The following is a 22,659-nucleotide window of genomic DNA, read 5'->3' as shown; positions in this document are numbered from 1 at the left end:
GGCTTGGGGCCTTTTGGGAACAGCAGAGCTGCTTCTGGGGATGTCTCTATTCTGTTGATTAAGGTTTTGTAACTAAAAGAATAAAAATCCAAAATGCAAGTTTGTGTTGGGGTCATTTATGTGAAAATCGTCAGCTGAACCAAGCTCTTCTTGCATGGTTTATAGCTTCCTGACTCGGGTGGAGGTGGATGAGGAGCTGTGCGTATCGGAAACCCAACAGCTTCCAGCCTAGGGCTTGATTTTTAAAACATTTATATTTCAAAGGAAAAAAAAAAGAAACTCTTTAAAGGAAAAATATATATATTTCATAGAAAAATGAGTTTCCATGCTGCCTTGGCTCATACGATGATGGATTTAAGCACTGGAAGCAAAAATACAACTTCATGGTGTAGTTAAAAAAATAAAAACACATTAAATAGAACATATAGCCCAATTACCCATCTTTTCTCCTTAAAGCAGCACTCCTTGGCAGCATTAGCATGGGTTTTGCCAGCCAAGCCATAGCTATCACCTTTTCCTGCGGCTTTGCCAGATGCAGGAACCACAGGAAGATGCAGGGTTTTGCCAGGAGCTGCAGTGCCTCGCAGGCACATCTTCATCTTACACACGCTCCTGATCGACCCCAGCACTGCCAGCCGGGAGCTGATGGAGAAGTCTTGCATGGACAGAGAGAAATCAGCAGTTTGATGGCATTGATTTCAAGGAGGTTTTGCTAAATCGATGCGGCTGGCGTGGGAAAACAACAGGCGAGCGGGAAGGAGCCCGGGGCATCCCTGCAACAGCTCCCGCAGCTTGTGAAACTCAGATCCACTTCCATCACTCATCCGGGAAGGGGAAAAGCTTCTCAGAAATTTAAAAAAAAAAAAAAAAAAAAAGGTCTTTTTTTGCTACTAGAAATAGTCAAAACTGTTACAACACAGTCCTGAGCCTGCAGGGTCCCACCCTGCAAACCCTAATTAGCAATAATGAGGCAAGAATGAATGGCACCAAAGGACTCTGCGAGGCAACACAGGTATCACCAAGCTGAACCCTTCTCCCTGGCTGGAAACGGAGGGGCAGCTTTTTACATCCCCCTCCCCCTTACTTTGAGATTTTCAGTGGGTGATGCCCAGGGCAGTGCCACCAAACACAAAAACCAGCACAGGTGAGGATGCAACTCCAGAAAAGCCATAGTTTGACTTATTCCAGTGGATGTGCAGGAAATAAAGCGGAGATCCGGGACAAACAAGACAGCTCCAGCACGTTTGCCATAAAGCACAGCAGAAATAATTTAGGTGGGGTTGATTTTGCTATGGTGCGTGGCCAGAGGCACGGGGACTGAGGCTGTGACAGCCCCCGATGAGGACTAAGAGACCCAGGTAAATTAGTGAGGCTGAAGGCACTGTGAGGACCAAGAGGAGCATCCCAGAGAGCTGGAAAAGTTTATGGCGATGAGAGCTGCAAGATGGGCCCATACAAGGGGTGGCACAGGGCAGCGTGACCCTGCTCTGCATCCCTCCTCCCCTCCCATCACCTGCCACGTCACTTGGCTCATACTAGCCCCAAACAGAGCAGTTGCTGGCCACAGGGGTCTCTTAGATCAAGAGGGGAACTTGGCATCAGCGTGGTCCCATGGGAACCACGACCCCGGGCGCTGCCCCGTGTTCGCTGGGTCTCCCCCTCCCCAGCCACCTATGTCCTCAGGATGGAGGGCCTGGCCGTGGTCCTCCTGCCACCAACCCCCATGGCATAACAGCGCTGGAAACAATAGCCCCTGGAAGGCTTAAACCACCCAACATCTGCAAATGATTGGATTTGCTGGTTCTTCAGGATTTCTGCAAGATTTGTTTCTGTCTTGCCTATTCCAGCTCGTTGTTTCCTCATGGTGATGTTTTCCTGCATCAGGCATGCTAAGCCAGTGCCACCCAAATGCCAGGACATTCCCAAAACGATTCGCAAGAGTGCATGGGAGAGGGGGAGAGACAACACGCGTCAAGAGGTCTTGAACTCCAAGTGATAACAAAGGATTAAGAGAACGGGAGCTAATTGCTCTAGCTTGCAGTCCATAGAGCAAGGTAAGGTAAATGTTAATAAGACTAAAAGCCAATTGATTTGGTTTGCATTATAACTAGACTCATTTAAATGGAGGTATTTCAACTGCAGAGCTGAATTAATTATTTGCTGGGATGCCTGTGCACCTCCCCGAGGGCAAACAGCTTTAATTAGGGCCCGGCACACTTCCAGGGCACCGAAGCTCCCCTCGCTGAGGCTTCCCCCACTGGCAACACAGCCACGCGTGTGCCTCCTCAGAAACGTGCTACAGAACCCGTCCAAGTATTTAACAGCCAAAATGGCTGGGGAAAGCAGGGTTCCCGTGTGGGGATTTGAAGAGACGTGGATGGGATGGGATGTGCTGAGTGGGTTGGAAATGTCTCGGGAAAGAGCATCCCAAGGGCGGCTGGGCATCGGTGCAAGCACCAGCAGCTCACTGCAGCACAGGTACCTTCACTGCAATGGCTTTTTTCTGCCTTTATTTCCCCCTCTGCCCAGAAAATAGACCCTCCCCACACATTAACCCTTTCCTTGCTCTACAGAAGCCGCATCTCGCAGGGTTCAGGTGCTGGGTGGAGCTGAGGGAGGAGGGAAGTCGAGGCAGAGCCACAGCCCTTCCCTGCCACCCCAAACCCACCCTGGTCCCTCCTTGCCTTCTTCCCCTCTCTCCCCATTACTCTTGTCAATTCAGCTGCACTGAAAAATCCCTTCGGAGGCTTGCTCTAGGAAAAAGCAATGCGGAGCTATTGCCAAGGATTTCACACATAGCAACCATTGAGGCAGCGAGTGTTGTGGCAACTGGATCAACACCCCGAGCATGCAACAGCCTTTCTATCCTGGAAGGCTTTTTTTGCCCTTTTCTTCCTCCCGGCTTCCAGGCAGATGTTAGCGTTTAGTCACTTCTAAGTATTTTTCGTCACCCATCGACGTACCCACGTCCAATGAGTCACCCCGTCGCATGCACAGGGCTGCGGTTCAAGGATAACATGTCATCGCAAGATGCTTGGGCTCACGTTTGACCCAGACCAAGCCAACAGAGCAAAGCGGTGACCCCCTTCCCCTTCCCCTTCCCTTCCCCCCCCCCCCCCCATCCCACCAAGTCCCCACAGAGGCTGGGGGAACCCCCGGGCTGCCTGGTCGCGTACCTTGGGGTCCATGCGGAGGAAGTTGTGTGGTCCCCGGCTGCTCAGCGTCGAGCGTTTAAACGTCTTGCTGTGGTGAAAGTGGTAGTAGTCTTCCAAGCTCCCGATCTGCAAAAAGAGAGGTGGGTTGTTTTTTGGGTTTTCTTTTTTTTTGTTTGTTTGGGGTTTTTTTTGTTTTTGTTTTTTTAAAAAAAAAATAAAAAATGAGGTTTTCCCATGGTTTCACCCCATTTTGGTGCTGGCAGCACCCCTTTGTGCCTTGGTGCTCCCTGGCAAAGCCAGGGTTCAGGGAAAGGATGCAGGGTGCTGGCACTAACTGGCACAACAGAATCCGGGAAACATTTTAATGAATTTTCACCCATTAAATGCACCTTTGCAAACTGCCTTCCATCAGCTCCCAAGCTGAAATAATGAGCTAAAAATGAGCTCAGCAGCTGTGGCGGAGCCGGGGGAGCTGTGCCTCATCGCCCTGCCTTTCCCCACCCCACACACCGGCTTCGCCCCGGCAGCAAGAACGGCCCCGTACGGAGAGGTGAATGCAATCCCTGCTAGCCCTGGGATGTTCCTGGGAAGCATGGGATATGAATGTGCTTAGCCTAGAGTCAGGGACGACAGCAGGAAGAGTCAAAAAAAACCCTAAAAACCATCTCCAAGCAAACCAAACATCCCTCCCAAAGGATGTATAACACATGCCCCAGCCTGGAGTCCCTCCCCAGCAGTAAGTGCAGTCCAGGAGCTGGGCAAGGCAGCCCCACTGGCTCCCTTCACTTCAGGGAAGCTCCATGTTCCTCTTCTACAAGTTTTTGCCCTTTTTCTTCTTGCCCAGAGCTGAAGTGTCCTGCATTTGTGATAGAACACCGTGCCAGCCACACCACCCTGCCAAGTCCTGGGGTGGCTGTGCCGCCTCCAGCCCTCCCATCCCAGCAGCCAGAGACACCATGATTCCTCTTTTTCCATCCTAAAAGTAGGGATAAAGTGCCAGGGCTACACGAGCCGGGCGATCTCAGCCAAGCGCTGTGTGACGAGCACCCCAGAGGGATTCCCAGCTGTAGGGATGGGAATGCCCCAAAAGCTGCTCTCACTGGCACACGGCTCCCAGGTCACACAATTTTGGTACAAATTTGGTCTCTGCTATAAATCCCCTTTTCCCTGAGGTTGCTTTTCTTTCCCCCCCAAAAAAACTGTCCTATGGCCAGGAGCTGGATGCTGCAGGGAGCCAGTGGCAGTCCCTGTGGCCTGGCTCACAGGACCAGGGCAAGCCACGCACTACGAGCCCACATCTGCAACCCAGGAGCCAGGGTGGTGTCCCTGAGGCCACGTGTGACCCGGGGGGCAGAGTGACATCCCCCAGGCCAGAGCAGGACTGGCCACAATGGGGCAGGGGGGAACAAACAGGTTTAGCCAGACCAGATGCTGAAGCAGATGATGACAACTACTTACATCTTTATCACACTTCGTGCCTTGAAACGTGCCAGTGCCTCTTACGACCATTAAATATTTAATTAGTTTTTGCTCTGCCTTTTATGCCAGAACGTCATTTCACCGACTTTACTGCCGTTAGTGTGATTTTTGTAATTTGTTTCCACTCAAGTTCGTTTAAACCCTCCCTCCCACCCCCTCCCCCCCCCCCCGCCTTTTCCTTTGCATTACAGCATAGCTCTGCATTTTCTTTAATATCTCCGTGCAAAGCGGTTGCTCGCTGCAATCTGCATTTGGCTTTTAAAACCCAATCCTCAAACCCACTCCAACTTAGGAAAGGGAAGGAGGATGCTCCGACCTCCCCATATTTTAAGGAAATCTTGCACGACGCCACCCTGCCTCTTGCTCACTCCGCCTGGAAGTCCCGATCCCGCAGCCCGGGTGGTTCAGCTCCGCGTGGCTCAGCCTGCAGTTTGCAGGGTTATAATATTCAGTTTATTCTCATCTCCGGTCCCTCCGGCTCTTGCCATAACAGGATCACGCTCTATAAACAAGCATCAGCTGAAGAAGCGCTTCTGTTCCCCACCAGAGCGGGCCCGGGGCTTTTTTGGAAATAAATGCAAAATTACCACACCATGCAAATCAGCGAGAGGACGGGGAGGGAAGTGATCCCATCCCGGGCTCTGGGGATACGTGGCCAGAGGAGCAGGAGAAAGACCCTGTGCCTCAGGTTCTTTATCTTCCTGGGATTTACGGAACAAAAAATAAGAAAAAATCTTCTCATGATGGGGCTAACTTGAAAGCCAGCCCCGCTCTGAGCGGAGGTATTCTAAGGAGAAAAAATTTAAAATGCCATTTTTTAAAAATGAAAGAGCATTTGTTCTTCTCCTTGAAGCCAGTCAGCTCAGTGAGGGCTCCTGTCCCCATCTCTTGGGGACAGGAGAGGCCTAAGAGAGTTGAGTTTTCTCATGCACAAACCACCAGTGAGGCCACAGTCCTATGGCCACGGCAATGGAGATGCTGGAAAACCCAGTGGAGCACAAGACACACATAGCAGGACTTTACCAAGGGCTGATCCTTCCTGGCTACCTAGACGAGCAAGTGTACCCATCAGCTCTTGACCAGCCAGAAGACAGCCGCCCACACTGAAAGGTCCCAGCTCCACCACAGAGGAAACAGTCCAGGTTGCCACCAACTGTGGCTACAAAGCCCACCCACCTGAAGCCCAGGAGACCACACCAAGCAGCTCCAGAAATGCTCGTTCCTTCCCAAAGAGTGTTTATGGCTATCAACCTTGATTTTTTTTGGACATCTAACTTCTGCCGAGAACACGCACAGGAGGTTCTTATTTCCACAAGGGTCAATATTAATTTTCTCAATTGATTTGCAGTTTGGGGCTGAAATGTCAGAGGAAACGTGAGATTTTTTTTTTTTTGGACGTAACTTGAATTTGAAGCAACGTGAACACGTTTTGTGCCCTGCAAAGCCATCGTCACTACAGCACAGGTGTCAACGGCTCTGCTTTCAAAAAGCCACACGCATGCCAATGTCATCCAGCCAAACAGAGACTAGTTTGAAGCTGAAGGAGGTACTCATGGCCCCGAAGGGACCCAGGAGGTTAGAGAGATGTGGAGATGCACAGCAAAAGGAATAGAAGCAACAAGTTGGAAAGGAAGAAATCTTAATTGGGTATAAAGAGAGTAATTCTTTGTGTAGGGTGGTGACACGTGGGCCTGGGGAGATGGTAGGATCTCCATCCTTGGAGAGCTTTGAATCTCACTCAGCTGAGTCTCTGCACAGCTTGATTTATCCTCAAAGTTAGTTGGTGGTGGTTGGACCAGAGACCTCCAGAGGTCCTTGCCAACAGGAATTACTCTACAAATATGGTCCTTAACAGTTTGGCCATCTCCCAATGTCCTTTTCCAATCCTCTTCTCCCCCAATCCCGGTGCCACCGGCAAGCCCCCTGCAAGTGGCACCAGGGCAGGAAGAGGCACCCAGGAGATGCTCCTGCAGCAGGACCTGGCTCTCCCAATGCATTGGCAGGTGGAGACAAGCCCAGTGCCTATCCCACCTCATTAGCAGCCATGAGTATTTCAAGCAGGTTTAAGATCACTTGTAGCTAATGAGACATGGCAAAGGAGAGCTTTTGGGGAGCTGGTCACCACCGAGGGGAGCACTAAAGCCTGTCAGAGCATTTCCAAGCCCATTTCTTCCCTCCCCATCACAGCAAAGTCTTCTACCATCTCACCCAAACCATCCCATTTCTGCAGAATGCAGCTGAATCAGCGCTGGTGTCCTTCAGGAGGACAGATCCAGCTGGGGAGGCCGTGCCTGCTCCCCTCCTGGGGACACCATTAGGGACAAGGGCTCCAGCCGCTGAGCTCCTGCCTTCAGGAACATTATTCTCAGATTCCGCTCTGTAAGGACCGAGTACAGGACTGCAAGGACACCACCACTCCAGCATCCCCCAGATGACAGAAATCCAGCAAATCTCCAATTCCAGCCCCAAATGAATCCTGTCTGTCTTCTGCACTGCAGGTGAGACCACTGGAGACATGCAAGCCCTCCCAAAACTTACAGCACTGGGCACTGCACAAGGAAAAATTCATATAAATCCTGTTACCAGGATAAGAACTGGTTCATCACCACCCCTGGGACAGCAGAGCACTGCACAGCCCTCACAGCACCCTTGGCCAGGACCTGTTCTGGCTCACCCCGGCACAGCACGGTGAACAAAGACCAGCAGGGAGGAATGAGCGGGCATTTGGGGGTGTAAAAGCCTCTCCTTTTGCTTAATTGTTTGCTTCACTTAAATAGAAGTTGACGCAAATAATTTCCCAAGGGAAATGTCACTCTGCTGGGACCCAGAAGGGTTTACGGGTGTCTTGGTGCACAGGTTGGGCACGGGAATGCACAGGGACAGCTTGGACATTGGGCAAACACCCAGAGATGCCCTTCAGGGCCCGGAGCATATCAGGAGACTCCGGGATTGCATCTCAGAGGAAAAGAGGTCACCAGCCACCAATGCAGGGCTGAGTCTCCCTTGCACCCATATGGGTCACTCCATGACCATCACCTCTCCCCCTCCCTTGCCATGTTGGACTCCACCACTTGCCTCCACCCAAACACCTCCCCAGGGCAGGGCCACAACCTCAGAGCAGGGTGATACCCCCTTGGCAGGGTTTTCCAGCAGGTTTTGCACAGAATCAGGCCCCCTGAGAGAGCACATCTTGCCAGGGACAATGCCGTCCCCCCCGGCAGCTCTGTGAGCAGAGGCTGCAGCAGGGGAAGCTGGGGACACCCAGGACCCCACAGGGCTTGGCACACCATGAACCCCGAGCACAACACAGCAAGCGTCACCCGCGAGTACATGCAGGAAAAGAGGTTCCTCGGGGTCTGGCCCTCGACAAGCTCCCGTGGGAAAAGCCTGGGGAGCTCGGAGGGGGCCGGAGAGCTGAAGGCAGGGCGTTGTGAGCAGCTGGGGAAGCCCCAGCGGTGCACGAGCTCCCAGTATCCGCGGGAAAGGCGGGAGCCAGGAACACCCTGATGCAACCACAGAAATATTTCCCTCGCTCTCCAGCCTGCACCGGGCTGCCCTGGGGAAGGGCTCAGGGGATGGGAGGGATGGATGCTCCAGCAGGGCCACATCGTGCCCACGAGCCGAACGCCACCAGCATCGTGGGGACAAGCTCAGGAAAATCAGGATGCCAGAAGCAGGGAGCAGATGCTCCAGGGGGCAGGGACACAGCAAAACCCCGAACCACAAGCTGACGTTAGGCTGATGCAAATCGGGAGAGTGGGAAGCTCAATCAAGATATTCCCTGAACAGGGATAAACACCGAAAAGCCCTTTGGGTTGCACAACCACATTCACCCAGCCCTGCGATGGAGGCATTTGAATAAGTGATTTTCTCCTTGGCAGGGTGAGAGCGGAGCACAGCAGGTAGGAATGGAGGGTGGGACGGAAGGGGTTATCCCCCAGGGGAGGTCACAGACACTGGTGCAGGAGAGAGTGTCCCTGATTGAGCCTTCCCCCCGTCTCCTCCAAAAATTTGTTTACGCAGCACCCCGTGACTTTAATTACACTTAAAAGCGGGGTTGCGATATAAAGCAAGGTTATAATTTATAGTCCAGGAGACACCTTGGGCAGGAAGACAACCTGAAGTGCCACCCAGCCAGGAGAGCAGCCGGGCAGCGCGGGAGCAACAAACTCCAGAGAGAACTCTGAGGACACCAACCCACATCTGGGTTTACAGAGAAGATGAAGGAATTTAGAGGGAAAAGAGCTGCCGTGCTGAAAGTCACCTTTAAGCCATCTGTGTGCTGCGGGGGATTGAAAGCAAAAGTTCTTCGTGTTCCCAAAATACCCGATAAACCCGGGCCAGAGAGTCCAAAGTTTGTTAAATCCACAAATGGAGCTTTCCGGGGTGGGAGGAACTTGTGCAACCCCCCAGCCGGTGGGGGAGCGGGGCGAGGGCACCCCGAGCAGCGGTCGTTCGGCTCTGCCAGGGCACGGCACCGCGCCGGGGGGGGGGGGGTGCGGGGGGAGCGGGGCTGGGGCCGCCCCCCGGCGCCAAAGAGCTCAGCCAGCATCGCTGCATCGTCCGCTCCGGAGGGGCCCATCTCCCGGACCCGGGACCCCCGGCACCTCCCCGGTCCCGGGAGACCCGGCAGCTCCGCGGGACCCCCGGCAGTTTGCCGAAGGCGGGAGCCACAGTGCGAGACCCCCCCGGGCGGCTCCCCAGCTCCGGGACACCCGCAGCTTCCCGGTGCCGGGACTCACGGTGCGAGACCCCCCCCGGCAGCTCCCCGCTCCCGGGAACCCCCGCAGGCTCCCGGCGCCGGAACCCCCGGCGCCTCTCCGATCCCGGGACCCCCCGCAGCTCCCGAGAGCCCCCCACCACGGGCTCCGAGTATAAGCTTCCCCCCCCCCCCCCCCCGCCCGCAGCTCCCGCTCCCAGGAGCCCCGACAGTTCCCCGGGACCCCCTGCGTCCCTCCGCTCCCGGGACCCCCGACAGCTCCGCGACCCTCCGCGGGCTCCCGGTACAACCACCCCCCCCACTCCCCCCCCCGTCCCCCTCAGCCCCCACTCCCGGTGCCCCGCCACCTGCCCGCTGCCCCTTACCTGCCCCAGGCTGATGTACCCGTAGGCGGCGGCGAGGCGGGCGGCCTCGGCGGGTCCCCCCCGGACCCGCACGGCCCAGTGGTTGGTGTAGACGGTGCGGGAGGGCTCGGCGGCGGCCCCGCGGCCGGTCAGCGCCAGCGGCAGCGCCAGGACCAGCAGGCAGAGGCGGGCGGGCGGCGGGGCGGCCGCGTTCCCCGGGCCGGGGCCGGCTGCGGCGGGCATGGTGCGCTCCGCGGTGCCGAGCTGGGCGGAGCGGGGAGCTGCGCCTTTTAAAGCGGCCCCGGAGCCCGGCGGGGGCGGGGGGATGCTCCGGGAGGAGGGGGGGGGGTAGAGGCGAGGCGAGGCGAGGCGGGAGGGGGGGGGGGGGGGGGCAGGCGGAGGCGGCGGGGAGGGCCCGGCCGGGCAGCAGCGCCGGGAAATCGGGCGGACGGGGCGGCTCCCGGGCACCCTCGCTGCGACCCCCTGCCTGCCATCAGGCACCCCCCCCGAGACCTCTCCAGCCCCCCTGCCTACCCGGTACTGCTTCCCGCACAACCCCCTGCATCCCCCCCTGCGCGTCCCGGTACTAGTGCCCGGAACCCCTTCTTTACATCTCTGCATCCCCCCTTCGTGCCTCGGTGCAGCCCCCCCGACAACCCCCTGTATCCCCCCCACGTGTCACCGGACCACCCCCTGAACCCCCTTGTACCCCCCCTGCATACAGCGGTGCTGCTCCCCGGAAACCCCCCTGTACACCCCTGCATCCCTCTGAATCCCCCCTGCATGCCCGGGTGCTGCTCCCCGGACAGCCCCCTGCATCCTGCTGCATCCCTCCTGCACGTTCTCAGGCAACCCCCTGTGCCCCCCGAACCCCCCTGCACGTCGTCCCTGATGCTGTTCCCTGGACATCCCCCCTGCATGTCCCTGGACAATCCCGTGTACCCCTTTGTATCCCTCTACGTTCCCTGGCACTCCCCTCTGGGCCTGCCCCCGCATCCCCCTGCATCCTCCTTTGCGCCCCTGCACCCCCCCAGGCATCCCCCCCGCATGCCCTCAGCCAACCCCTCATGCTTCTCCCCTGGCTCCACTCCCCAAGTAGCCCCCTGCACCCCTACAGGCAGCCAACGTGAAAACCCATGGCACTGCCCCCCTACATCCCCCTGGCACTGACCCCTGGGCATCCTCCCTGTATCATCCCCACCCCCCATTCCCCCTGCATCCCTTCAGGCATCCCCCCCACCCCTCATCTCTCTGCACTACCCCCCCAGGCATCTCCCACTGCACCTCCCCCCTCCATCCCTCCAGCGCTGCCTCCCATCCCCCTGGGCATCCCTCCTCCACCCCCCCAGCACTGCCCCCCTGTGCCCCCCCCCGGGCATCCCTTCTGCACCCCCAGGCAAACCGCACCCAGCTCCTCATGGGCTCGGAGGGGGAAGGCCGGGAGGGGCTGGCTGATGGGGAGGATTTGGGGGCAAGACCCTCCAGGTGAGCCTGGCTGTGGTGGGCATGGGGAGCCGTGGGCACAGGCAGAAAGAGGGGCTGGAGCACTGCCTTTGCCTCCCACGGACGCCATTCGGGGGACGGCAGAAAACTCGTGGGATATTAGAAAATAGGCTTTGTTAGGGAGAAGGCGGCAGCGCATACAAAGGACGGGCTCAGGAGCGGGTCAATGATGCTCTGTTCCAGAGCCCTCCCTGCCAGCACGGGCAGAGGCTGGCAGAAAGCCAACAGCTGCCCAAAATGAAGTGGTGTTTCACTGGCATCGCATCGGAGTTTCACTCGCATCACATCGGAACTTCACCTGCATCACATCGGAGCTTGAGGAATAATGCCCCTTTGCAGCCCCTGGGGCTCTCAAGGCCCCAACAACTAGCTGGAGAGGAGCTCAGGAGCTGCCCCCCAGTCTGAGCCAGGAGATGTGGCTGCAACCACAGGCTCCAGCCGGGGTGGCCTCGGGGCGGCTGTGATTCCTGGAGCGGGTGTTGTCTATTTTCCAAGCCCTGAACAGATTTGAGAGGTATTTGGGGCACAAGTCCTGGCTTCCAACCAAAGCACTTCCAAGATGCCCTTCCCGCTGCCCCCAGTCCCAACCATCTGAATGCAAACACCTTCCCAAGCCCCCAAAAACTTTGCAAAACCCACTTAAGCGCAGCTCCCGGGCGAGGGGGCATCCGGAAAGTGATGCCAGCAGCAAGGAGGGGACGTGGGGTGGGTGGAAGGGGGCACCAGGCCCATCCTACATCCCATCTCCAGAGCTGGGGGGGTGTGGGAAAATCACAGTCTCATCGTCACCAGTTTGTACTGGCCCTGCCAGTGGGTAGGTGAGACAGCGGCAGCCCAAGTAAATAGGAAAGTCCCCCCAGCTCAGTGGAGAGATTAAACCCAGGGAAATTTATGAGGAGCCTGTTTGGCATCAGACATGGCCAAAATCCTCCGGCAGCTCCCGCACTCCCTCGATTTGGCCCACATGGAGAGGGGCAGACGGAGGTGAGCCCCCGCACCAGCAGCAGGCTCATCCCGTGCAATTAGAAATATCACTGAAATGGGGATTTGGAGAGCTTGTGTGTGCAGACGGGAGGCCGTCGTGCCGGCACCGGGGATGGGACGATTCGCTGCCACAGGCAAGGGGGAGTTTGGTGGCTCACAGCTCCCACCATAAGCTGTCGCTCATGGAAATCTCTGCCGACAACATCATGCGCAGGGACGTCAGAGCCACATGTTTGCGTTGGGGGTCCCCATCCCAGGCATCCTCGCAAGGCCACCCCATGTGCTGCCTGGGCAGGAGAGATGACAGGACAAGGGGTAATGGTTTTAAATTGGAAGAGGGGAGATTTAGATTAGATACGAGAAAGAAATTCTTTACTGTGAGGGTGGTGAGGCACTGGACCAGGTTGCCCAGAGAAGCTGTGGATGCTCCATCCCTGGAAGTGTTTAAGGCCAGGCTGGATGGGGCTTGGAGCAACCTGCTCTAGTGGAGGTGTCCCTGCCCACGGCAGGGGGGTTGGAACTCGATGATCTTTAAGGTCCCTTCCAACTCTAGCCATTCTATGATTCTATGATTCCATGGGTTTGCATGTGGCCATTTCTTCTGATTAAGCAGTAAAGGATGGTTTCCATTAGTACAAGCACGCTGCAAATCCAGTCCTCATTTCCCATCTGGTTTATGGGCTTTTCCTCGAGTTTCCCCTTGGTTAAGGTGCGTGAGATGGGTGAGCAGGGCTGGGGGGTGCTGTGCGTGCCACGTGTGCGATGCACGTCCAGAGAGACACAGAGCCAGAGGAAGGGTGAGAACAGACGAAACAAACCCCATCCCTTCGGTCTCACAAGGTTCACCTCGCTCTGCTGGGGAAGGGCTGCGGGGGCTGCCCGCTGTCCACAGGGGCTGCATAGGAGGGAAGAAATATCACCACGGGGAGCATGGAAGGAGGAATGGGCTCCAGCAGCAGGGAAGGTTTAGGGTTTGATGGCAGGACAAGCTTTCTGATGGCAAAGAGAGTGAAGATGGGAAAGGGGTCACCTAGGAGGGGATGCAAAACCCCATCCACTCCACTTTAGGTGATGAAAAATGGGCAAATCCCCGTAGGTCCAGGGTGAACCTGTGCCTGGGAGTGTCTCTGCATCCCGTGGGCAACAGAATCCAGCAGCATCCTGCATCCCACACCTTCCATCCCAAGGCCATTGGCCGTGATTCCCGATGCATCAGCCCAGGGGATAGTTATTGGTACCAGTAAAACCTTGTGCCCTGTGGTGGGTCCGGCAGCGTTCGGCTCAGCCAGCGATAGCGGGCGAGGGGGGCAAGAGCCTTGCCCAAGCACTGACTGCGACGCTGGGACCCATGTCCCGGTGTCCCCCGGTCCCTGTGCTGCTCCTGCCCCTTCTCCCGCTGGCATGATTTTGAAATTCAAAGCATATCCCCTTATGTCCTGGATGGCAATTTTCCCAGCTGAGCCCGCAGGATTTACCAGGGGTGTCAGGAAAACCAGACTTTGGCCCCACGTGCTTCGCAATGAACGTGGACTAAGGCAGAGGCTCCGTTTTAACTCTTTTCCTGGGATTATTTGAAAACCTGGAGAATTACTGTGAGGCACAGGCGACGCAATAAATTTTGCGAGCCGAGCGGTTAAACAGAAGCTGCTGCAGAGACAGCACAGAAAGAGGCGCTGCTGAACCGGTAACGTTCAAACCCTGCGGAATAAAATTTATAATAATCCTGGCATTTTTATATCTGTCCATGAATTAAAGTCGAAATCCCACCACGTACCGTGCACGCTCCATGCTTCCTACGGCAATGAGACTACAGCTAAGAGCTGGCCGAGCAGGGGAGAACGTCTTTTAAATGCCAGTTCTTTGAAAACTGAGCCCTTCTGCTTCTTTTTAAAGCAAGTTCAGAAAAGGAAAGTGCAAATAAAGCACCCGAAAGCTGCTATTTTTTGCAGGGGAGGGTTGGCAGGGCTGGCGCTGGGCTGCCCGCCCCTGGCAGTGGGACTGTCACCATGTCCCTTCCTGTGGCCACAGGGCAGACAGGGAGCAGGGCAGTAGGAGCTGTGCCTCTGCGTGCTGAAGTGCAAGAAGTTAAGCAAATAAAAGCTGTTTTGAAAACACACACACCGCCCAGAGGTGCCCCCGGGGTGCCAGGACGGGGTGGCCGCTCAGCCTGGGGACATCGGCTGGCTGGACCCCCAGCGTGGCTGGTGGGAGCTGCCCGGTCAAACCCCGCAGGGCCCTGGCCACGGGCGCTGGGTTTTTATCCTTTGCGTGATGAGGGCCTGTCGATGTGGAGATTACAGCAAAAATCAGGTTAAAACCCATTTATCTTACCCGAGCGGAGCCCGTGTGCGTGTCCCAGGGACAGGCAGAGGCACGAGGGGGCCATTGCAGTGCTGGTGGCTGCGAGCCTGCCCCGGCCAGAGAGCCCAGCTAATCCCAGCCACCCAGCTGCATGCGATGGTTAATAAAGGGCACACGGTAATTAAACCAGCGCACCTGGAAATAGCTCTTTCTGTAGCTCCCAGGCTTAACCAAATGAGGGAACTTTGCACTGGCATAATTAAAGCAGTGCGGTTCACAATCTTGTCTGCGCCGGGGAGTCACGCTGCAGCTTCACTCTTCACTCTCCAGTGGATGTGGAAAAATCCCAGCCAGCCCCAGCTCCAGCCCCTGCACAGCTCCAGCGCTGCCCAAGCCGACCTCTGGCCATCAGGGTGCCCATTAACACCAGCCCATTAACACCAGTTCATTAACACCAGCCTTCTAACCGGTCGGCAGCCCGATGCCTCCAGCATCCTCCCGCAGCCGCCCCAGCTCTCTCCCAGTACACGCAGTGGTGATGGCGATGGCAAAGCACTGGGCTCTCGGCCGCTGTCACTGCTCCCATCCAGGGACTTCTGAAATCTGAAGCAGAAATCAGTATTTTTGCATTTATAGTCATACTTCTCAAACAACCTCTTTTTTTCTCTGCTTGTCCTTTTAGGCATTAAAATAACCCCGGACTCACTAGTGACCAGATGGTTTGGTTTCGGTCGTATTAATGGTAAAATCCTGTATGCGAGTGAGCTGCCCATGAAGCTTGCCAGTGGAAAATAAGATTTTGAGCCTCTGTGGAGCAGCATCCCCACGGCTGATGTGTCACAGCAATGCCACTGCCGCTGCCACTGCTCAGCAGCCACCAGCTTTGCAGCCACGAAACCCCTGGGTGAATTCCCAGGAGGTTCGTCCTTGATGGAAAAATATTGCCCCTGCCTTTTTCCTCTCCTTCCTCAATCTGGATTAAGCTGTTTTCAGACCAAACAGGTGACGTTAAATGTGATGGAGAGGAAGGAGGGGATGCGGTGGAGGAAGGTCAGGGGAGGCGGGGGACGAGTGGCAGCTCTGCGCCGGCACCCAGCCCTGACCGCAACAACCCAGGCACAGGGAAACTCATTTCAAACTGCCCGAAACACCCATTTTAGCAATTTCTGATCTCTGGCATTTCTCAGTGAGAAATAGGGAGAATTACGGATCAAAAAGGGCTCCTGCCAGAGTGGAAGAGCTCAAAACCACGGGGATGACCAAGGTTGGATGTGCTAATGGTTTTCTACCCTCCAGCATCTCTCCCAAAGACTGAAGGCAACAGCAAAGGGGATTTAAACTGGAGATTAGAGAGGCTGCCCGACTGCGATGATACACTCGGGGTACGGAGAGCGGAGCATCCCCAGCGCCGGAGGTTTTAGCTCTAATTAGACCAACATCTGTCCAGCGACGGTCGGGGCTTGCGCAGTCGCAGCCCCGCTCCAGGTTGGGCTGGAGATTTCCTGCAGGCTCCTCCTGCTCCGCTTTTCTGCAATATTAGAGAAATCTGGATTAATTTTTTTCTCTCTCTCTCTCTCCGCTATGTTCTTCCTCTCCGGAAAGATTAAATCTTGATTGTCAGGAACCGGTGTTGCGGGCAGGAAGATTTCCCAGACTAGTCAAAATGTCATCCCGGTAAAAATGCTAGTAATAAAAAATAAAAAGAAAGGGCCCACTACGGACTCAGGCCTGTAAAAATATCCAAAAGATGGATCTGGAAGTTTAGAAACAATTGAAACTCGGCAGCGAAAGGGCACTCCGGGGACTGCTGGGCTCAGCACAGACAGTCATAGGGGGGGAAAAATCAGTAAGTTAAAAAAAAGATTGGCTGTGTGCTTGGTCTTGAATTAAAAGGGAACAAACCCAGACTTTTTCACCCATCTCAAAGAGATTTTGGGTTTATTGTTATTTTGGAAATTAGGGCAAGGAAGGAAATGCCCAGGCGAGGGGAGGTTGCGATGCTCCAGCTCCTGCTGCATCCCTGTGGAGACGCACCGGGGCTGTCTTGGCTCCCACCCTCTGCGTTTTGGGATACTTGGGGTGCAGGAGGGCTTGTCCCCAAGGAGAGGGTGCTGGGACAGGGAGGGAACCTCAAGGGTGCGTCCTGGTGGCACCCATCCTGTATGACACTGCCCGCAGATGGGGTAGGAATCCTTCCTCTTCCTCTGCCACTCCCCACCGCCATCCCGCTTCATCCGAGAGCACGGTACCAGGAAAAGGCATCGGAGCCAAGAGGGAGCTGGTAGTAAACCCGGGCCAACCCAACCCCACCCCTGGAACTGCAGGTCTTGGAAAAGCCGGTTATGCCGGTGCCGTTTCGTCACCCTGTGGAGGAAGATATTTTGGGTCCCCCCCGGAGGAAGCACAGCCATCGCTGTTAGGATGGTGGCTCCAGGGCTGAAACCGGGATCTAAAATTGGACTCTCTCAAGGGCTGGGGGTCACCAGGCAGGGATCACCACCAGCCACTCACTGTGGTGGCTTTTGCAAATCAAGTCCAACTCTCCTACTTTGCCCCCGGATCAGGTGATGTCCCCAAGGACCTGGCTGTGATCGGCACAGGATGAGACCCCCCCCACGGCGTTTTCGCTCCCCAGGAAACGCCCCTGCACGGGAGCAAGCGCCGGGAGCAGGAACACGCAGGGAGAGAGACACGCATGGGGGTGGAGAGATGCAAAGACCAAACCAGCAGCGATTTCAAAATAAAATCCAGCAGCCCGGGGGAAAACACGGCGTGTCCTTGCCGAGGCTATCATTTATGCCAATTAAAAAATTAAAAAAAAAAAAAAAAAAAAAAAAAAATTGGCATGGCACGAAGGAGAGCAGTGTGGTATTTCCTGAAAAGGGCGTGGGGAGCATCCTTGGAAAGCCTTCCCTGCACAATGTGCTTGCTGTTTCCAGCAAAATAAAGTTTGCTGTGACCTACCTGTCCTCAAAAAGCAGCTATTTAGGGCTGTAACATGGTCAGCCCGGAGTCAGTGGCTGGGTCTGTCCTGACTGTAGAGCGGCTGGCACCTTCGCCAGGCTCTGGGGTTTGGCTATTTACCTGCAGCTCTTTAATTGCTGAAAAATGCCCTGGAAAGAAAAAAAATAAATGCAGGGAGAGCTGCCCAAGCACCAAGCGCTCCCAATTTAAGGTGTTTCCCCACCAGCTTTCGGCTGGTGGCCATTTAAAGCCCCCCTGCCAACCCTCAGAGGCAGTGGCAGGGCAGGCCAGGAGGGTTTTTTCTGCTTCACCATCTCAGCTTTTGGGGGTATTTTGGCCCCATCTGGGAATTTAGGGGTTCAGAGCCTGGCAGTTTCGGGGTTTGCCAGAGAGATGACTGGGAGTGATGGCTGGGTGCATTCCCACAGGGCTGCGGAGAGGCTCTGCTGCCTCTCCCTTGGGGAAGTGACAGGTTTTGGCAGGGAAGGGAGTGTCCTGCAGGTTAGTGTCACGCGTGTCCCCGCATCCCCTGGAAAGCCAGGGCTGGGACTCACTCCCTGTCCCAGCGGGAGGGTGTGCTCAGGGCTTACCAAGGGCGTTCCTGGAGGTTTCGGCAGCATAATGAGAGTTGCCAAAGCCTAATCTCCAGGAGAGCTTACCTTTGGCATGGTATTTCAAAGGGGGAGCGTGGAAAACAAACACAAACCCACAGCTTGGGTGGGTTTTTTTCTGCCTCAGCTCTGCTCAGAAGCTGCAGCCAGGCGGTATTTGGGCGATCAGACCAGATCCAGTGTTTTCTGGCCGGTTGCGATGCTGAAGAGAAGCAGCTCCACCTAGGCAGGCACTGGTGCTAAAGCAGAGCCGACCTCAACACCAGTTCAACCATCAACCATCATCTGTGCTGGGGACCGCGCCGAAGCATCCGCTTCAACCTGCAGCCAGGCTTCGAGCCAACACCAAGGTGCCAAGTCTCAGGCTCAATTTGGGGCTGAGAATTCAAAGTTTCCCTTTTGCACATCCAACGCTTATTTTCTTTCCCAACGAGGCTGGAAAATTGAGGGTAAAAATGCCTGTTTTGTGTAAATTGCCATTTGCAACCCGCAAAGGCACCCTGCGTCCCACAGCGAGGGGAAATACTGCAAGAAACAAAACTCCACAACAGTAAAAATCCATCCCAGGTAGAAAAAAACCTTTTTTAAAAAAAAAAAAAAAGCAGTGAAAGGCAAAGCAGGGTTTTACGGAGCCCTGGACGTGTCTGGATTAGTCCCATAAAAATCAGCATCAGCCGCTGGTGGTGAATATTGGCTTCCCCACAGCAGACAGCGGGAGAGACTTTAACCTGGTCTCATTTTGAAAGCTGCTTATTAGTCCTCATCAAACATAATTATACTTCAAACCCAAATGAGATGTCCAACTGAATTTTGAACACACATTAACGTTTTTAAGCGGGAGGGGAAAAAAACCACCCCAGCATTTATTGAATGCCAGCCAGGCTGAGTGTTAAAATAGACACTGCTAATGGCTTTGGGAAGGAGGGGCTGCAGCTTCTTTGCAGCTTTGCCAATTAAATGCTTATTACTGACCAATTAGGCAGAAATCAACCTGGTTTTAAGTGATATCTGATTAAATGGGTCCTACAGATCAGCCTCGGTTGTTGATGGGGGGGGGGGGGGGGGGGAATAATCACCTTCTTCCTGCCAGCCCCCTCCTCCTCTCCCACCCTGGGGTGCTCGGACCGGGCAGGGTTTCTGCCCACCCTGCTCATGAAAAAAATCCCCTTTTCTTTCAGCACTACCACGCTCCTGGGGGAAACACATCCCAAGGACCCTCTCAGGGATGGCAAAACTTTTTGGAGCCAGGAAGGAAATGGGAAGGAAATGAGGGAAAAGGGGAAAATTAGCCACACGCGGAGGGTGGCTTCTCCCCCCGCCCCCGGCTCAGCAGGTTGCTGCTGCCTGGCACGCGCTGGGCTGTGCCCATTCGCAGGCTTTTCCAAATATTATCCCAATATTTTCTTTCAGTTCCCAGGTAAATGGGCCTCTTCAGCAGACTTTAAGCCTGCTCTGTTCCAACATTTGCTTTAAGGCAGGAGAGGAAACGTTCGGGTTACGCTGAGCTGCTGAATCCTGCTTTCAGGGCTGAGCTGCACAGGGTTTTCCAAGAGAAAATAGGGGCAGTGTTGGGTTTTTTCCTTGTTTCATGGGGAAATGTGAAGGAGGCCACATCACCCCTTAATCTTCCTTTCTTTCTGCCTCCTCTCCCACGCTGTGGTCCATTTTTCCCATACTTTCCTGTGGTCTTCACCGATTTCTGAGCATGTTTCCAGCTTTCCAGCTTCATTTGGAGAGGGCACTTCACAGTCTCTACCCAAGATGTGCTTCTCCCGCAGTGTCTGAACTTAAATAACACAAAAAAAACCCTCAAAAATCCCCTTGACATTAATCCAAAGGGTCTTTCCCTGCAGTTGCTTTTGTTCCAGTGTCTCCACCGAGCTCTGAATTTTCTGCTGTGGCCGGGATGAGAGGGAGGAGGTTTTCTGCCTGGTGGGACACTGCTCCCAGCCCAGTTTGTTGTTGCAGGCGGCAGATCACACTGCAGTCACCAGCACTGGTTGGAGGGGCATGGCTGGCCGTGACATCCCACAGGACCCCGCAGCGAGCAGGACCACCCCCCCTGCAAAGCATCCCCCCGCCGAGCATCCCCTGAGCCGCAGGGAAGCATTGGGGGACCCTGCATCCCTCCTACGGGGCAGGGACAGCAAAGCCACAGCACCCGAGGGAGAGAAGAAAGTGCCCACGCAACAGCCCAGAGGTGGTGGAGCCAGAGAAAAGAAAGAAAAAGACAAGAATGAGCCAAATTTGGGAAAATTTTAGTGCAAGGAGTGACTACATAACCGAGACCCTCTGAGGACTAGGTGAAGTGACCTGCAAAGGCTCCTGGATTCTGGATGGAGGATGGTCCAAGCCCAGGGAGCCTGGTGTGGGTGAGAAGGGGATGATTGCTCACTGTCTTGTCCCAGGCAAGGAGTAAATGCCATTAGATGGCCCAGGTGGCTCGGCCAGCCCAAGGGAGGTGGGCTTAGCACAGCACTCAGGTAGGGTGGGCAGCCCTCAGTCACAGGGACACGGCAGGTACGAAGCTCCAGGGAGCAGCAGGGTGAAGGAGTGGAAGGAAAATTAAAAGATCGTTGTGGCTCTGGGAGTCCCCGATGGGCTGGAGCCCCCCTCCAAGGGGAGACTTGGTACCCGGGGGGCATCGCTGAAGGCTTTACCTGGCCTCATACTCTGCCCTCAACTGGTCCTTACTGGGCTGGAGGGGCCGAGGGAGGTGATGCTCTCCAGGCACTGAGACACCTGGGGTCCATGGGAGCGTGTCCTTGGGAAATGCCACTATAAGGTCCCCAAACCTGCAACGTGCAGAAGCATCCCCAGAGGGATAGAATCATAGAACTGTCTGGGTTGGAAGGCACTTTTAAGACCATCTAGTCCAACCATCAACCTAACTCTGATAAAAAAAACATCACTAAATCATGTCACATGCAAGGGGGTCCAGCCCTGGTGCTGGGACAAGCTCAATGACTGGGGACTGGACACGGCACTGTCCCTTGTCCCCAGCTGGCTCCCCGTGCTGGAGGGGAGGGGGCACCCCCTTTTCCAGAGCTGGGGAATGGGGCATGAAGAGGCAAACAGCCCCAGGGGACTCTGCCCACCCTCCGGAGGATGGTGGGGGCTCCATCAGCACCTTTCCTCCCACTCGTTTATTTACCCCGGAGCATCCCTCGGGACCGGGGCAGGAAAATCCGCCGCGGGACCACGCTAGGGGTGTCCGGGTGTCTCCCCGGGACCCGCCGGGGCGGCCTGTGCGCCGGGCCGGCACTAGGTGGGGATGGCACCACACAGCCGCGCTGCTGCGCCCGGCGCCGGGGAGGAAGGACGGGAGGAAGGCCAGGGCACGGGGCTGCGGGCAGGGCAGCTGCCGGCGGCTCTGCCCGGGGGAGCAGCGGGGGCTCAGGGCGGTAGAGGACTGACGGGCTGGGCTGAAAAGGGCCGAGGGGAAAGGCTGCCGGGGAGGGATGAGGTGCGGGGTGCAGGCAGCAGCATGGCAGGGATGCGGGCAGCAGCGTGGCATGGATGCAGGCAGCAGCATGGCATGGATGCAGGCAGCAGCGTGGCATGGATGCGGGCAGCAGCGTGGCAGGGATGCAGGCAGCAGCGTGGCATGGATGCAGGCAGCAGCGTGGCAGGGATGCAGGCAGCAGCGTGGCAGGGATGCAGGCAGCAGCATGGCATGGATGCAGGCAGCAGCGTGGCAGGGATGCAGGCAGCAGCATGGCATGGATGCGGGCAGCAGCGTGGCATGGATGCAGGCAGCAGCGTGGCATGGATGCGGGCAGCAGCATGGCAGGGATGCAGGCAGCAGCATGGCAGGGATGCGGGCAGCAGCGTGGCAGGGATGCTGGAGGCAACAAATGACCTGGTAGCACATCACATTCGGAAGAGACTGCAGCACCGAGGCTGCTGTTAGCCAGGGAGAGCCCAGCCCAGCCACAGAGCTAATGAGTTTCCACATTTATTACCGGCATTAATTACATTTTGCAATTTCAGAAAGGAAACATTTCCCCTGAGTGCTTCTCAGCCAGACCTTTTTCCCAGCCCACAGTTTGTTTCATCCATGTGTCTGCACTGGATCATCACTGAGGTGGGACACTGGCATGGCTGCAAGCCCAGCAGTCGGCCACCAAGCTCCTGGCCTTGCTGGAAAGGCTGGGAGGTGACAGCAGCTCTGGGAGAGGGATGCAAAGTGCTCGTGGTCCCTGTGTCACCTCTCTGTGGGGTTAAGGAGGGATGAACACGTGGCAGGAGGAAAACCCCATTGCAGGGGAGTGTTTCACCCTCCCCACTGCTCTGCCATGGGCAATACCTCTGAAACCTGCCTCAGATACAAAGAGCGACACAATAAGCCCTTCACGTGAAAGGGTTTACTTGCTGTAAATCTCTCCAGAATCCACTTGATCCAATCCTGCCTCCCGAGTCACCACCAAAAACAGAACATCACCAGAAATCTCACCCTGTCCCTGCTCACGCCAAGGCTCAGCTTGTGTCCTCTGCATGAGGCATCTTCAGGGAGAGCATCACCCCGAAGCCCAGATCCAGGAGCCAGAGGATTTTCCCAGCTTCCTCCTGCAGGGACCCAAGTGCTGGCAGCAGGG

General features: G+C 55.9%; 1 protein-coding gene across 1 annotated transcript in view; it reads right to left on the bottom strand.

Moving 5' to 3' along the window:
* Positions 1-9,955, bottom strand: part of PCSK6 (proprotein convertase subtilisin/kexin type 6) — a 35,291-nt gene extending 25,336 nt beyond the window's left edge. The window contains exons 1-2 of the mRNA XM_074156749.1: positions 9,720-9,955; positions 3,177-3,281 (exon numbers count right to left, since the gene is read on the bottom strand). Of these exons, the coding sequence (XP_074012850.1) occupies positions 3,177-3,281; positions 9,720-9,941 (327 nt within the window). The 5' untranslated portion in view covers positions 9,942-9,955. The remainder of the gene's footprint in view (positions 1-3,176; positions 3,282-9,719) is intronic.
* Between the last annotated feature and the right edge of the window lie 12,704 nt (positions 9,956-22,659).

The sequence above is a fragment of the Numenius arquata genome, chromosome 11 (assembly GCF_964106895.1).
Source record: "Numenius arquata chromosome 11, bNumArq3.hap1.1, whole genome shotgun sequence".
Lineage (NCBI taxonomy): Eukaryota > Metazoa > Chordata > Aves > Charadriiformes > Scolopacidae > Numenius > Numenius arquata.
This window is presented reverse-complemented; position numbering and strand designations above follow the sequence as displayed.